The following is a 17,457-nucleotide window of genomic DNA, read 5'->3' on the forward strand; positions in this document are numbered from 1 at the left end:
TATTCATCAGAGATACAGATTTTGGATCATTTTCTATACATCACCAGGAGAACATATCTTGTTCAAAGAAAATGCCAGCATTTGGGAAACAGTGAGTAATATAGTTTAGCGGAAGCCTGTATAAGGCAGGTGTATAATATATGGAAAAAAAGCTAGAGTTGAGTTTCAGTCATATTTTAAAGATCCTAGAATAGATGTAGCAAAGAGTGTCCAGTACAGGGCAAGTTTAGTCTTGTGGCTGTGTGTACAGTGGCCCTGAAAAGAAAGGCCGAACAAATGGGGAGAATTATCTGATAATGGTTTGTGGTACTAAGAAGGAATGGGACTAATTTGAGAGATCAGCAATTAAAGTCTATTGGGCTTGGCAACTTCTTAGTGTGGGTCCCTTTCCTGTTTATCTATCTTGTTTTGAGTCTATTCCGCTTGTCTCTCATCCAAAGCCATATGTGCTGAGGCATGTCTCAAACCTTCCTTTATTCCTGACAGATTTCTTCTAGCTCATTCCTGAGAACAAGCCCCTTTGAATCCTGGGATCCCATAACTATGTGGTATTCTGCTCTGGACTAGAAGAGATTTCAAGATAGGGAGTTGAAATGTATGCTTATACTTTTATGTGGCCTCTTACAAAGCGAAGTAAAGGCCAGAGGATGGAAGAGATAGCCTACAAGGTCATTTGGAGGTGAGAGCGCAGCAGCAGAAAGATTGCTCCAGGGTGTCCATTTGTCTTCCCCTCAGTCCAAGTCTGTCGCCTGCACCTCTCTCCCTAAATGCTGGAAATGCTTCTCGTCTAATCTTTCTTGTTCCAGGTCTTGAGTTCTCCATGAATCTGTGGAAGAGTCTTTGTGTAATAGGGATCTCGTCCTGCCATTCCCTTGCTTAAAACCCATCAGTGACCCTCCCGATGCCATGTGCTTTAGACAGTCAAGGACACCTTTTAGTAGGTCACTGTGTACCTCACGAGACATATCTCCTAACAGTCCTTCCTGATCCCTCTCACAGTTTACCTGGGATAATGGTGAGCTACCTGGTGTTATGTACCAACCATGCTGTCTACATTTCTGTTCCATTACACATGTTTTTCCCTTAGCCTGTGTTACCCTCTTTATCCAATGAAGTACAATTTCTTCTGAGACTCCAATCATTTCCTCCACGGAATATTTATACAAATCCTCACCCCTCGAAGACTAGGCTGACGGTGTCTCCAGTGCACTTTCATAGCATTTTTGCAAACCCATCCCAGAACAAGCTGGATGGAGGTATGTGGGAGATGGTTAAAATTATATCAGAATAAAGAGAAATTTAAAATATGGTACATGCGTAGAAGACCTGTTTCTGCTTGACAGGATTAAAGGAAATTGGACACAAAACAGCCTATAAAAATGTACATCATGGGAGTTGAGTAAAAATAACATTGAGAACATAGATAACAAGAAGACTCCTACCGAGGGAAGGCATTCTAGCAGAATTAGCTGCCATCAAAGATCAAACAGGCTCCAAATGCAAAGAAAGATCAGGTAACCTTAAGTCCCCTTCCTGAAGACCTCACAGGATGCAGGAGAAACAGGGAAGAAAGGCTGGTAGGTTTGAGATGCAGGAGTGACTAGATGGTAAAGCTACTAAGAGACTGGATAATGGATTTTAGAGAAAACGTGTAAAGAGCTAGCAAAGGTCTAGAGGGAGGGAGAGTTCTCTAAGTGGAGATACGAAATGAAGAGGGGAGAGGAGAGGGTTTTAGGTGCTGCTGTCCCCCTTCAGTGACCACTGTCAGGTTGGCGTGGACGGATAGTGCATCTCAACTCCTAAGCCTCAGTGTCGAGGTCTTGAAGACCTTGGACAGTCATGCTTTTAATAAGCACTTTTAGAAGCTAATGGGCAGAATATGGAATATCCATTTTCATTAAACACTGTGTATTAATCATATTATGTACACAAGGAGAGAGGGAGGATCCTTGAATTTGGACGCCACTGACATGACTTTAACATTAGCTGCAAAATTTTTGTTTTCATTTCACTATATAAGCTGGTTAGATGCTAGGGGACATGACTCACAAGGTGACAGAAAAGAGCTTTGGCCTTAATAGACATTAGAACAAACCAAAGGTGACATTTAGGGGTAAATCAGGGAGGAATGACATCATTGCCAGCTTTGCCTCCCTGGATAGTGCAGATAAGGATGTGGCTTTGGCTGTCAAAGTGGTGACATTCCTGTTAGCCAGTGAAGCACGGGGTCTGTATACAAGGCCCTTACAGAAATGAGCTCATTGCTGCAGGGCTGGCTGAGCTGGAAACAAAGTGTTGTGACATACAGGTTGGACTTGTTGATGAGGAGTGGACATTGTTCCTCCTTCAACATCATTATTTAACTCGGCATAAAAGGGACACAAGATGGTGTTTTATTAGAAAAACTATGGTTTCTCATTGACCTGCAGAGATATTGCTATGCATCTAAGTTCCCAAAGCATGTGAAGCTGTTTGTACAAACAGAAACATATTGCGTGCAATGGACTATGGACGAAAGGAAAGGAAATGGCCAAGGGTCCCACATGGCTGAGGATTTGTTCTGTGGACTTTGTCACTTGAGAGAGATGCACTATCTGGATAAACAGAAAGTTACCCTGGTGTTCCAGCCAGGCCCTCCTGAGTCAGACAACATCCCTCTCCCAGTAGCTGGAGGAAGACAAGACACAGTGATGGGTGTGTGTGTGTATATTTATATCGGGGGATACATTATGTAAGTTATTTCTCTTAACTGTATGTATATAACTCACCTGCATACACATGCCCACACACATGAAAAACTTCAGAAAATCATCAACAAAATTATAGGAATGAGAGAATAGAGATAGAAGATTATGGAAATATAAAAATAGAAGCTGGTGAACATTCCAGTGTAAACTTTGGACAAGGAAAGAGATGCCAGAATTCTTGGAGGTGAAAGTGAATTTAAGAGCAAAGAAAATCACCATGGAGCTTTATGAGCTCGTGTGTGACAGCAGGGTGCATTTGAGCAGGCAGTTGCTGGTGATAACTTCCTAGGGCTTAGATCTGTGTGGCTTGTATCAACAGAGTTTGTGTCTTCCTCCCTTCAGGGACCTCTGGGTGGCCCCTTGGGACAATAGGCTCATTTATAAGTGAGCATGTGACCAGGCCCTGAGGCAAGAATGGGTAGACACAGTCAGTTATGAATTGTTTATTTCTGGACTTCATTTTTCAGAGGATTGAACAATGTGGAAGCTCTAAACTTCACCTACTCATATTGGAAAATGAATGATAGAAATAAAATATTCAGTAAAAGAAAACTTCTAAATTCAGGACAGGACAATCTATTGACAATGCATAGTAAAGAGAATTGCCCTGGCTGGCATGGCTCAGTGGATTGAGAGCCAGCCTGCAAACCAAAGGGTTGCCAGTTCAATTCCCAGTCAGAACACATGCCTGGGTATTGGGTTAGGTCCCCAGTGGGGGGCATGTGAGAGGCAACCACACATTGATATTTCTCTCCCTCTCTTTCTTCCCCCCTTCCTCTCTGTCTAAAAATAAATAAAATCTTAAAGAGAGAGAGAAAGAGAGAGAGAGAATAGCTGTGTGGGAGATAAAGACAAAAGATATTTTTAAGTCCATACACAAAGTAAAATTTTACATATATGTTGATAGGTGAGATTGGTTTCTATTTTTCCTTTATGCTCTGGAACTGTTTACACATCATGAGAACCTGAGTTAGAGGAAGAGGAAGGCTCTGGGGCCTCAGAGAAAGTTTTTGGAACCAAACAGGACCATAGCGACCACAACGATCAAGCTTTGGGGAGTGTATGACATTTTAGTAGACTGTAGGGAGAAATAAGAACAAAGAATCGTGATCTTGGAAAGAAAGTTTCTAGGAGAGAAATGTTGAGACTTACAGTTCAAGAGTCAGGAACATCTCATAGAAAAAAGGAAGATAAACTGAAGGGAAACAATGCAAAAAGCAAAGCTTTGCGTTCCTCAGTTAATGTTACACTCCTGCCTGAGGGTATGATGGTGGTTTTGCCTAGTATTGGAAAAATCCAAATATATGTATTATGAAAATAACTTAAAAAATAACATTAGAGAATAAAATGAAGTGGTCTTAGAAAGAATCTTGTAAACCAGCAAGTACCATTAAAATGTTAGAAAATCCACTTGAGATTAGGTGACCTGAGGTACCTAAGCTGTGAATACTCTTTCATTATGTGCTACTCCTGAAGTATGTCAAGGGGGAAAAAAGATCACCATTAATTTTGTAGCGATGTCAGATAAAATTGCATCCATATACAGTGAAGTATATGAAAACTTGCCAGCTAGTTTGCAAAACAAGAACATGTTTTTTATAGCACTAAAGTTATTTTCTGCATGATGAAATACAGGTATTTCCTATGGTGATGTCTTAGAAATTCTCTTTTTCCCAATTTTATTTTGTTAAGTAGAAGAATTGAATATTTTAATTTGAATTTTTATAAAGAAGTGCATGTATGAAGTCACTAAAACATTGCCATAAGATGTGTGACCAAAAAGAGCAAATCGCCCCATTCCTTTCCTTCCCTTCCCCCTCCTCCTCTCTCCTGGGCTCTCCCAGAAGCAGCTCTCTCACCTCTGATAGCTGTTTGTTCTTCTATTCATCTTTAAGTTTCCAAAACACATACTGCTGTTGTACTTTTTTTTATTATAGACATTTTCTATGGTACACTCATAAGCCCCAAGGCAGCTGGAGTGGGAAGATGATGATTTAACGATGCCATGCATCTCCCCACCTGACACATATACTTCTCTTCCTCCTGCTTGTGCAGAATCATTGGCAGTACTGTGGTATTGGTCAAATCAGTACCCAGCATTGACTTTACAAGGGTCTTGTGAATATTGTAGTATGCCACAATTGCTTCTCCTTTTGTAACAATTTCTCTCTTCCTTGATGTCAATAATGTCTCAGCTTGTTGTTGTGGGTATGATGAAGAAGCCCTTAGCAGATCCCCTGCAAGAACTGTGGAACCCATTACAGTGATGTTACAGAAAGATAGACCAGGTCACCTGGTGATTTCATCCTCGGTCCTTCCACGTCTCCCTCTTCCCCAGGTCGGTCTCCTTGTGTCACCTAATTCTTCTTTCACTTGTTCTTACATTGGATCCCCTATTTCCTGGGTCAGGTCTTCCGCCGATGACTCCACTGTTTTTGGAGAAGTCATCCTGAGAAAATGTGTAATCATTCATTCATCCAACATATTTATTGAACATATGTCATGAAAAAGCAGTGTTCCAGGAGGTAAGATGCATCAGGGAACAAAGCGGTAGATCCCTGACTCGCTTGAGGGAGTCAGGGATTTGCATATTTGTGTGTGTGTGTGTGTGTGTGTGTGTGTGTGTAGGGCTGCCAGATAAAAACAGAGTGCTCAGTTACACTTGCATTTCAGGCAAACAACAAGTCCTTTTCAGTATGAGCATGTTCCAAATATTGTAGGGAACATATTTATCCTAAGAAAGTTCTTTGCCATTTATCTGAAATTCACATTCATCTCCGTGCCTGCTCTGTTGCACTCAGCTGACCTTTCTTATCTGCTGTTAACATCCTCTCAATTTCCCTTCATCCTTTGTCCTGTGGATTTATAACATCTTTGTTCCTTGCCTTTCATTTGATTGGGGCTTTAAGAGGAAGAAGACTTACATTTTCAAATATTTTGTCAATATAAAAGATTTGAATATATTTTAGTAATACTTTGTTTTCAATTTTAATGGACCTACTAAAGGTAATAGTTTTTCCAGTGTCCGGATTACAGACATTGTTGTTAATTTGGGGGACCCAACAGCAACTTGGAAATCATTGGTGTGTATCATTGCCACAAAAGAACTTACAGCTCTTTAAGCCCTGATTCCAGTCTGTTGGGTTTTGGTATCAGTGTTTATCAGAGAGAAGGGGAGTTCAGATCAAGTCAGACAAACATTTGATTAGTGAAAGGGATGGGTGGGCTTTCATTGCCACTGGCATGCAGGCTTTCCTTTCTGAATAGTTGGGACATTTTGGGGGGTGGATGGATTCCAGTTTCAATCAGGTATAAACCAGCTGCATATCCTCCTTCCTGGCTGCTCTTCTTTCCAGCACCAGCATCTTCCACCTCATTGCTTTCCCTAGGCTGAGTGTTCTATAAAATATTTATCATAACTTTGCTGTCTGAGCCTTCCCTGTCTGAAATGGTGCCATAGACAGGTAATTAGATTGCAGCTCAGGCTTCTTAATTTTATTTGGTGCAGAGCTGGGAAAATGGAGACCTTACGTAACAAGTAAATGAGAACTGACAGGCAGTTGGCATTAAGTGCTCCTACACAGATTTCCAAGCAGATGCAAATGGAACTTTTTGCCAGTCAATCATTACATTCATCTGCTAGCTCCTCTTCTCATGTTTGCTTCCAGAAAGAGTCATTTGTCTACAGTGAGGCTGGGAAGTGAACTTCCTCAGAAGGAAACGACAAAAGCAGGCCAGAAATGTTTTTCTGACCAGCTTCAATAGCCAGATTTCTGCCTCAAAGCCCTGTTCCAGTAGGAGGACCGGCTATTACCATTTGCGTCACTGCAGTAGGTCATCCTTCCAATGAGAGTGTGAGCATTGTATTTCCCCCAATGGATGATTTATGACTAAAGACAAGTCACAGAACCGGGAGCCGGAAGACTGCATTTGTATTCCTGTTGTGTGTTTGTGAGCCACCCACTTACACTCCGTAAGCCTCTATTTCTTCATTTGTGCAATGGGAATAGCAGTACTAGGCTGGTGAAGCAATGAGCAGGGGTGCCAACAAAAGGAAACCACACAAGAGGAAGGACTTGGCAGACTGTCAGGGTTCTTTCTCCTGCACGGTTTCCTTTTGGAGTGTGGGGCCCAGGGCAAAGCACTGTGGAGGAACCTAATTTTCAACATGTTTTTTGTTGTTGTTGTTGTTTGTTTTATATGGATGATTAAATCAGGTTCAAATTCAAATAGATTCTTCCAAACATGTCTTAAACATCTTCTTTGTGGTGTGTCTGGGGTATGTGCAGAAGTGGGCAATGTGATCAGCGATGGAGACATTGTAAAATGTCAACATGTATTCCTGAATGAAGTGTTGTCCACGGGAAGGTCCGGATAAGAACACAGACTGCCATGACCCCTGGCAGAGCTCCTTTAGTGTGTGTATAGTTAAGTGATAGTGAGTATTGTCTTCAAAGTCAGAGAGAATCAGGCTCAGATCTAACCTTTGTCACTGCCAAGGTAGGTGATCTTGGGCAATTTACTTCATTTGTCTAAGCTACCATTTCCTCATCTGTAAATGTACATAGTAATGCAAACTACTTAAAGTTGCTCCAATAATTAAATGAAATAAAGTCTATAAGAAGCCTGTCATTACCATCACAACAAGATTGTTGCTTTAATAATAATAATAACAACAGCAGGCTACTCTTGATCATCATGTGCCAGGAACTTTTGCTACAAGCTTACAAATATTGATATCTTTGTCCAACCAACTCTAGGAAGAAGGACTTATTATAATCACTTCCAGATGAGAAACTGAGGCACAGAGACTAAATAAAGGTGTCAGAGCTGTGCAGTCAGTTAGCAGTGACCATATGTGGGCCGTCTGGTAAGGGCAAAACAAATGGACACTGTTAAGCCATCTCTCTGCAGCTTTGTCTAAGAAAAAGACATCATCAAGAAAGAGCCGTTAGGAAAACAAAAGTACAGCAGTGAATATGTAGCTTGCTTTGTAAACCAGAAAGCAATAATACCAAAATCTTGTTGATTTAGGTAGCATTTAGCCATTTATAATTTCCAAAAGTTAGAGAGGATGAGATGAATCTCGGATCTGTGACAAACAAGTCTTCACATGGCAGCTGTGGTTAACAGAGCCTCGGTTGCCCTACTCACAGGTAATTTTATCACTTACCTGAAAAAATGCAGGATTCAAGCTTTCAACACAGCAGACCAGCGATTGGACACCTGCTGTCTTCCTCCTCCTCCACGTGCTATGGTACCTGAGGCAGATAGCTGAATTCCCAGTCACCCAATTTTGAACATATGCCATTTCAGTATAACATTAGATGGTGATGGAGCCTGTTGTCTTATAAATTAATTTAACACTCTTTCTCTGGAGAGCAGATGCCTGCATTCTAAAAACAATATTTTCACTTGGGTTATGATGTCTTGTAAAAACACAGCAAACAGGAATGACAAGGAAGTATCAGGAAGCATATGATCTCCCAGGAGGCCGAACTGATCTAAATTTGGGTATGTTGTCTCTTCTGGGCAATCAGTGTCAGAGACGGTTGTCTCCTAAAGGATGGCTCGGGCGGAGAGTGGTTAGCGGAGTGGGCAGAGATGTGAGCCGCTGTGGTCAGTGAAGTGGGGAAGGGTTTAACGACAGCTAGATTGCGCTGAGTGACCCCAAACACCTGGGCATGAAGAGATAAAATGGGATGTGTGTGAAAATTTTATTGAGTCATCTGTCACTCCAGTGAACAATTATTTTTTTAAATGCATTCCAGGTGTAATGAGGATTTGTGAAGAAGATCATGAAGAGAATAATATAATTAATTCTGGATTCATTCAGGATATTTTCTTATTCTCGTTTCCCTTCCTCCTCCTTTTTCTCTTTCCTGTCCAGTTTCTAAATCGATACTTAGCAGACTCTCCCTCTTCTTCTTTTTTATGATTCCCGTGATAGCTTCATTTTTTTGACCAAAATCTAACTTTCTTTCAAGCAATTTTCTAAACCAGCAGTCCTCAACCTTTTGGGCACCAGGGACTGTTTCATGGAGGACAATTCTCCCACAGACCCGGGCACTGGGTATGGCAGGGAGACAGGAGATGGAGCTCAGGCAGTAATGCCAGAGAAGCCTTGCCCACTAGCCTGCTGCTAACCTCCTGCTGTGCAGCCCAGTTCCTAACAGGCCACACGATACTGGCCCCTGGTCCAGGGGGTTGGGGACCCCTGCTCTAAACGATGGTTGCTGTGGATTACCTTTCACATCCTGGTTGTTCTCACTCTTTCTTCTAAAGACAAATCACTTTGTCTTTTCCTTTTACTTTCCAAAAGTAAGTAATGTCTTCTACTTCTCACATATTGTCATTGTCGCCAGGTGTACAAAGGATGCAACTCTTTAGGGAGGTCACACAAAGTTAGAGAAAGATGAACAACTAAATAAGTCAATAAACTATTATAGGTACTTTGCAGGAAAATCTCAAGGTTCCGAGAAGGTAATATAAAGGTTAGAGAGTACAAAAATATTCCACAAAGGCAGTGATGCCTGGGTGCAGCATTTGTAGGTGTGAATTTTGTTCAATCATTCATTTAACAAACATTTATTGAGAGCCCATTGTATACTTGGCACTGTGCTGGGCCCTCTGGGTATGAAATTTAGCAAGGAATAACCTTGCCTGGCACTTAACAGGTAAATATGTGTTGAATGGTCAAAGGAAGGGAATGAATTTTAATTTGCCTGGTGAGTGTGGAACATTTTTCTGCACGTAGAAAAGCATGACACCCTCGGGGAATTCTGAGGACTCCAGAGTGTTTGTGGGGCAGGTCACTCGGGGGTGGCTCAGGCACAGACAGGAAGCGCCGCAGCATAACTGCATAGTTGTGCAGTGCACACAAGCTGCACAACTGCATGTAGTCATTCTGGCGCAGAGAGAGAGAAGGTGGGAAAGGAATTGTAGCTGGACCAGAGAGTGCCCTGTGTGGCGGGATAGTGTTCTGGGGGTAAGGGGAATTGGTGGGACAGAGCTACAAGAGAGAGTATCAGAATTGCGGGGATATTAGGTGTGCTGCTGCCCACCCTGAAGGTGCAGGTTCTACGCAGTCCTTACACACACACACACACACACACACACACACACAAATGCTGCTCCCCCAGAATCTTTGCCACAGACTTCTTGTGCTGAGAGTGAGTCATATTTCTCAGGTGGGTTGGAACTAAAAATGGCTGAGAAACTACGGAGAACCACTCACAGGTTTTATGTAAGGTAGGGCAGTGGCGTGATGAGGTTTTCCTTTTAGAAAGATCCCCTGGTGCCAGACTGCGGGGGGCGGGGGGGTGGTTAGTGACGTGTGAGAGGTGGTGAGGGCAGCCTGCTGGGAAGCTTCTACATCCTTGGGGTTGAATGACATGGGCACTCAGAGCCCTTGACAGACACTCCTGCTTGTCTCGGTTTTCAAGGTCACCGAGGATGTGAGGTTTGAATCAGAATGAAACAGATTTGTTGTCATTGTTGTCTTGAGAAAGTGGTGACACCTGAAGCATTTCGTGGGAATTATGATGAAGGACAGATGTGAATATTCAAGCAGATCTAGGCTGGAGAATTAAAAAAAATAAATAAAGCTACCATATATGAACATGAAGCATTTAACTTTAAATTCTGCTTACCTAAAAGACACTTCCTGTTAGTCATTGTTTATTTTTGCTCATGGTGTTTTTACTTGTTTTGTTGCTTGTATACTATAGCTAATATAGCTATATACAGCTTCCTCACTTGAACAAGATAAACAAAATGTTTGCAATGATTGTAACAGCCCAGATCTGTTTATAGAACATCATCAAGGCTGTTGGGGGAAACACTGAGACAAGATTATTGTTACTGATTTTTTTTCTATCTGTAGGAATCTCTTTCCCTGTGTCAGCATCAGGGGTACAGTGAGAAATGAGGCCAGTTGTGAAAAATAGAAAGAGCCAGAATAGACCTAACTCCTAACATGCAAAAACCACTGTATGCAACACACATTGGGGAAGATTTGTAGCAACTCGAACATATTTTTCTTTACTCAAGAAGTACAACAGACAACAGTATAGAAAATCAATATTAAATACCTGATTGATATGTGCATTAATGCTGCCAGTAAAAAGAGTTATCTTTTGGAAAGGAGAGCACAAAATTGTTCAACATTGTGAAGCACCAAAAATAATAAGGGAGCTGTAAGGTGTACCCTGGACAGAGGATCAAAGCCTGTCCCGCTTATACCAGCAGAAACCTGGAAAAATATATCCTGTCTTATTACCTGCCCTTGACACAGGCTTATTTCTGTAGGAATCAGGGCTGCTAGAAGATAATCTCCTGAAATTAATTCAATGTTTAGTTAGAGTTTATTAGAACATAAACACTGTAAATCATTTTACGTGAGCATTTAATCTGCTTAAGCTCCTTATTTCTATTTCTGACATTGGTGATCCCCTCCATGCCTGTGCTAAATTCTCACTAGTAGGTAACTAAGCAGATGCGAAAAACCAAACCTAGGAGTTTTACAGAACAAGTGGCTATGGTTTTGGGGCCAAAGGGCCCTTGTTGCGGCTCTGCACCTGACTTGCTGTGTGACCTTGCACAAGCTGTTTTAAGAGCATCAGTTCTCCTAAGAGCATCTGCTTTCCTATCTATAAAATGGGAACAATACTGATAATGATGTAGATTAGGCAGAGCAGGGAGAGCCTATGGAATTGTACACAAAAAGGAATGCTGCATGACAACAGCACGGACACTGTTCTGAGCTCCCAAAACCGAGAAATCCATCGCCACTCTCTCCAGAGAGCCCACACATTATTAAAGGGGGCATAGTGGTGAAGTGTGGGACGGTAGAAGGGGTGAAACAGTGAAATTGTGTGTAAACTAAACAGCAGACAGCCAGGACGCATTCGCTGACCTGATGAGAGGGTGTGGTCTCAGATCTTTCAGGTTGAGGTGATGTTGGAATAGGGGAAGGTTTATAGTCCTGGTAAATAGGGAGGGCAAAGCTGGAAGTCCACAATCAGGGGCAAATGTGCACAAAGAGTATGTTTTTCAGGAATAGGGAACTAAAAGAATTCATGGGTCCCAGAGCTCAGGGCAGGGCAGTTGAGGTTTTCAGGTCTGGTGAAGGAGAATAATGTATGGAAATCAAGGGAACTGCATCTCAGCCTACAGGAGAGAGGGAGCTAGTGAACGTGTTTTAGGCAGGAGACAATCAAATTTGCATTTTAAGGAATTACTTTTGGTAGTAGTTTAATAAATGGATCAAAAGAGGAAAGGTTAGGGGCACTCAGGCATTTACAGTAGCCCAGGGAAAAGATGAGGCACTGAATGAAACAGCGGCAATAGTAACAAATACCGTGAGGAACACTTAGGAGGGGTATGAACATGTTTGGTATCTGACTAGTTACAGAGATGCATGTGCCATGAATCTTACTTACTAGGAAGGGCTAGTGGGGCCTCCCTGTGGAAGGTGATGGACTGGGATGTCTGCATGTGGGATCTCAGGTAAGAGCAAGGGCTTATAATTTGTAAATATAGTATATGGTAGTGAAAACCATAAGGTTGCAAATAGAGGGGTTAGAATGAGAGAAGCAGTGGAGAACAGAAAGAATCCTTCAGGATCCTTTAGAACAGCAGAGCTTAAAAATAGAAGAAATAGAATTTATCAAACAGGCAGAGGAAGAACAAACAGATATGTAGGTAGCAGGAGATCCAGGGCAGAGAGTCTTGTGATAGACACTAACAGAGTAAAGAATACTATCAGCGAGCTTACTTGAGTTAAAAAATGATAAGGATGAAGGGCCAGCCACTGAAGCTGATAATTCTGGAAGCCCTCTGGTTTCCGGTCCTGGTGCAGTCAGTTAAGAGGTTGGGGCAGAAAAGTGAGGAGGAAGTTACAAGTGAAGACACTGAGTGTAAACAGAACTATCAGGAATATCAGATTTAAGGAGAAAGCAGGAGAACAGAGTAGCCTGGGGTGGGAGGAAAAGTGGTTAACTTTGAATAAAAGTGGAAAAGACATGGGTGGGTGTGTTGGTATGTTTATTTCCTGAAGGTTATGGATCATTTATACAATCAATTGGAGAGCAAGAAGAGAGAAGGGATGTTCCATGCAGCCAGCTTCTGCATGAGCGGTAATGGGAATGAGGACATAGGGGAGGAATTGACCTTGGACAGAAAGACTTTTTGCTGTGATGAGAAAGGATGGGAAAAAGGATAAATGTAGTCTGAAGTAAAATAGCCCATGGAGGTGCCCAGAGAGATGAAGCCAGGCCTAATTAAGGGGAAGCCATCAGCAGACTGATGTCGATGAAGGTGGGGAGTGTGTTTAAGAATAATAGGAATAGGTAATGGAGCTAAAACCCAAATCGTTTGGATTAATGAATTGCAACTGGCCTAATGTCACACTCTGGAGATGGGAAGGGTTCTGGCAGAGCTCAGCAGCTCTGCCCTGGCCTAGAAGGACTATTATACCCTCAATCCAAGACCAGGGTTGTATAGGCAAGCACTGGGGAGGGGAGGAAGGGAAGAGTTGACAGTAATTTGCTTTATAGCATGTTGATTTGCTTTTAGGTTAAACAATAGGGGTTTTCTTTACAGAGATGAAGGTGGGTGTTGATTTTTTTTTTTTTTCTTGAGACTGAGCACATAACTAAGAAAAGGGAGGGAACTTCTACAGTCAATGGCCCTTAATCCCATGCTTGAAACTGTGGCCCACTTTGTCCACTAACTTTCTTAGCAAATCCTAGGTTACTGATTAGCTATAGGAAGGATATGGAAGAAAAGGTGGGCAGCAATTTAATTCCTGTGTTAGGCACATTCAGTATGACAATTTCATGTCAGATCCTCCTTGCATGGGCCTGTGGAGTCATTAAAGATTCTGCAAGGAGAGTTTGTACTTAAACACCTGTGTGCTCCAGGTGGAAAATCATTTCCTTTACTGTTTTCCAGAGTTAGCTAATTGTTTAAAAACTGTCCTGATAGTTCTTCTGGTTGAATAGCCTCTCAGGCATTCATACCAAGGATGTTTAGAGGCAATTCTTGAATGTGATTTGCAGGCCTAGCTGGTGCCAGCACTTCAACAATAGGCCAAGCTGCTCTCTGGGAACAGTGGGAAGAAGGGTCAAAAGTACTATTATGGTGCCGGCCTTCGTTCCAGCAACTCCGGTTTTGGAAGCAGGCAGTAGAGGCACATACAACAACTTGTGGGAATGGGCACAGGCCAGTCATAGGCCAGTTATTGAAGCCCTGATGAATTGTATATTTTAAGGATGAATATTGTGGGAAAAGCATTAGATTGGGAATCAGAAAATCTGGGTCCTCTTCTAAGCAAATCACACGAGAGATGTGGGCCTCGATGTCTTCACCTGAGAAAAACAGAACACAGAACCACCGACAGGACCTGGGAGGCAAGATAGCTACAAGCTAAATCCTGACTCCTTTTATCTGCTTTATATTTCAGGGGCTCCCAGGAGTATTTGTTTAAGGAGTAAAATCTGATACTAAAAGAAGTTTAAAGGCTTCTAGCAAGAACGTGTTTTCTAAGACTTTTCTAGAATTCGAGTACTCTAAATGGGAATAACCAGCTGTTACATTTAATGTAATTCTCATGATTCTAATAGTTTTAATTATTGATTTTCAGTCTGCTTGTTATTTGATTTTTTGAAAACAGCTTCACAGTAGCCACGATTTGGAATTTCTTAGCATGAGTTCCCTGGGTGGACTGCTGGGAGTCTGTGAAACCCCCACCCACACATGCAAGACTCTGTGGGTTTGCATGTAAAGATGTCAGAACTATCATCTCTCAACAAGTAAAGTGTAACGGCACAAGCTGTCCCTGCTCAGTGGGAGTCAGAAACATCCAGATCTCCAGCTGACACACAGTGAATTTGAATAGATTGAGCAGACTTGACAATGAGAACAACTTCCCAAGTCCCCTCACACAACTCCATCCCTTTCCCAAGATGACATCACATCACCAGTTCGTCTTCATTGAATTGTGGGCAGGGAGAGCATCAACAGGGTCTTTGGTCACGGTGCAATATTCCCCCATAATCTTACCTTTCCTGGCATTTGAAAGATGCCAGGATGAATTTCTTTGGGTTTCTATGCCAACCCTAAGCTCTGACATGTTTCTACTAGATAGAGAGAACCATATATTCTTCATTTTTGAATCTGTAGACTTGCTACCCTGAAGCTCTAAATGCCTTGTGGGCCTGAAGGTAAGTGTTCTTAGAAAGATGTATTCTGAAGTAATTAGGAAGAATAAGAGTCAAGGAAAACAAAGATGTTTGGCCATTCAGTAACATCTCGATTTGGAAGACTTCAGTTTTTCTGAGTGCACTTTCAACGCTATTTGCTATTAAGTATCTGTGTGATTATTAGCCTTCTATTCAATAGCAGACATTCCCATGGTCATTTAGGTCCCAGTTCAAAGGGGAATAGCCTGGTGGGGGAGAAGGAAGCATGGACCTGAGGCGGCAGCAGGAAATGGGGGCAGAGACGAGCCTGTCATGGAATATGAGGTGTCAGAGAAGCCTCCAGACACATTAAGCCAATCAAAGGGTCCATATGCAGACCCTGACTCACAGAGCAGGGCAGGGCTGGGTCCCGGGGTGTATGCCCCTGGTGCACCTGCGTGGCACAAACAAAGCTGCTTTTAGAAATGGTAGGCTAGCACAGACATGTTGCAGCTGATAAACCTCGGGGCATACAAAATCAGACAGACAAAACCTGGTAACAACGTGTAGAACTGAAAGTCGACTTGAGGCACCATGAGGATTCCGAGAACGTGACCCTCTGCTCTCCTTTCATTGCAGATGCTGCACAACAAGCATGTCATGGTGCGCGTGGGAGGCGGCTGGGAGACTTTCGCAGGGTACTTGCTGAAACACGACCCCTGCCGGATGCTGCAGATCTCCCGCGTGGACGGCAAAACGTCCCCCATCCAGAGCAAGTCTCCCACCCTCAAGGACATGAATCCAGATAATTACCTGGTGGTCTCTGCCAATTACAAGGCTAAGAAGGAGATTAAGTGAAACCAGTGGGTCATGACAAGGGGACTCTCACAGTGGCCTGTGTCCACTTCTCCAGTGTAGTCAGTTTAGTTCACAGGCTCCACAAATTACTGAAAAAGGTGCAACACACAGAAAGATGCCATCATATCAAAAAATGTTCAAAGAGTAGCACTATTTATTTTAATGCTTCTGTAGAAAATGACCTATGAAAAGAAATTCTTAATTCACATTTAGATTAGACAAATTTGTAGGCAAATGATTACTTCTCAATAGGTGAACACAGTATTTAGGATACAGTATTAGAAATACACTTCTAGCAAGAGAGAAAAACTTATTAGAAGAAAATATTTAGGATTTACAAATAAGGAAAACAGAAAGTGCCTGTGTTATGTCTACAAAGAACCCCAGACATTTTTGTAATTGCAGGATTTTTAAGCTAATTTTTAAAAAGTGACAATTCGTGTAATAATGTGCTACTAAAAATACCCAATAGCACTATAAAGAAGTCCAGAGTATTCGCAACAGTAATACTTTACTGAAAAGTCCACTTCAGAGAAGTTTACATTCACTCGGAAGATTGCCTTAAAGTTTATCCCTTATCTATGACCAAATATCTGGGGTACTTTTGGAGGTTTTCAGTACACGCCCCTTAGAGAATCGCTAATAAACTGGCCCACACACTCCTCGGGCTGTGTTGAGACCAAGTGTAATTCACACCCATAAGCTGACCCATACATTTATATTTTGACAGAGTAAATTGTACAGTCAAATGTTCATTGACTTCATGTTCTTTTAAAGCATTCTTATTAAAGTATATCTTTAGTTAATCCTACTTTGCTATGCTGTCTAGTACAGTCAATTCACTGTAGCTAATAATGTTACAGACTTATGTATACCCTTGTACACCGAGGACAGAGCTGTTTTGTAACCATAAACGGCAAAATGTTGTCCTCACTGATTCAAAAATTAAAAAGATAAATTGAAAAAAATTTCATCTGTCTCAATATCAATGCCTCATTCTGAAATAACAATAATCTTCAAGCGGCATCTTTCCCCGAGAGTTAAATTACTTCTTCACTTTGGGCAGCTGAGGGATGGTAGTGTGTGAAGAGTCTAGCTTTTATCATAGGTGGCCCCTTAAATGCTACCTTGAGTATAAAAAGTATAGGCAGAGGTAATTTGTCATTTCCTCATTTTTCAACATCATCCACCTTTTTTGCTCCAGAAAGTCAGGGAGGAAATGCCTGTCATGTGATCACTTTAGATGCAGCCGATCCAACCTGTTAAATGGGAAGTTTGTAAACAACAGGCACAGTGTAATTTGGTGGCACCAAAGTGGTGATAATCATTCCGGGGGAAAATTAAAGTTTTGTAGGAAATGAAATTACCTTGGAACAGTGGCTAAAATTGTAGTGTCTTAAAAACACTGATATCGAGTGATTTGAATTTTATGTTCCTAAGCTAATATTTACACTGAATTGCTCTGTGTAGTAATTGGCAAGAGTATTTCTATCAAAACCTTCTCCTGTGCTTAAATTTTTCTTGTAAACATAGTTATATCTTTAGTAATTAAATTTAGTTTAAAAAAGAAGTCTAAGTTAACAAAAATAATATTAATCTCTTCGTGTATTTTGTTTTCTGATGTAACAAGTGACCAGAAATTCAGTGGCTTACACACACGTTTATTA

At 41.7% G+C, this 17,457-nt stretch overlaps 1 protein-coding gene across 6 annotated transcripts in view; it reads left to right on the forward strand.

The window, feature by feature from the left end:
• Nucleotides 1-16,773, forward strand: part of GAS2 (growth arrest specific 2) — a 115,078-nt gene extending 98,305 nt beyond the window's left edge. For all 6 annotated transcript variants that reach the window (XM_036029149.1, XM_036029147.1, XM_036029148.1 and 3 more), the window contains one exon: nucleotides 15,572-16,773. In XM_036029149.1, coding sequence (XP_035885042.1) covers nucleotides 15,572-15,790 — 219 coding nt within the window. In that variant the 3' untranslated portion in view covers nucleotides 15,791-16,773. The remainder of the gene's footprint in view (nucleotides 1-15,571) is intronic.
• Nucleotides 16,774-17,457: the final 684 nt, after the last annotated feature.

This window comes from Phyllostomus discolor, chromosome 6, assembly GCF_004126475.2.
Source record: "Phyllostomus discolor isolate MPI-MPIP mPhyDis1 chromosome 6, mPhyDis1.pri.v3, whole genome shotgun sequence".
Lineage (NCBI taxonomy): Eukaryota > Metazoa > Chordata > Mammalia > Chiroptera > Phyllostomidae > Phyllostomus > Phyllostomus discolor.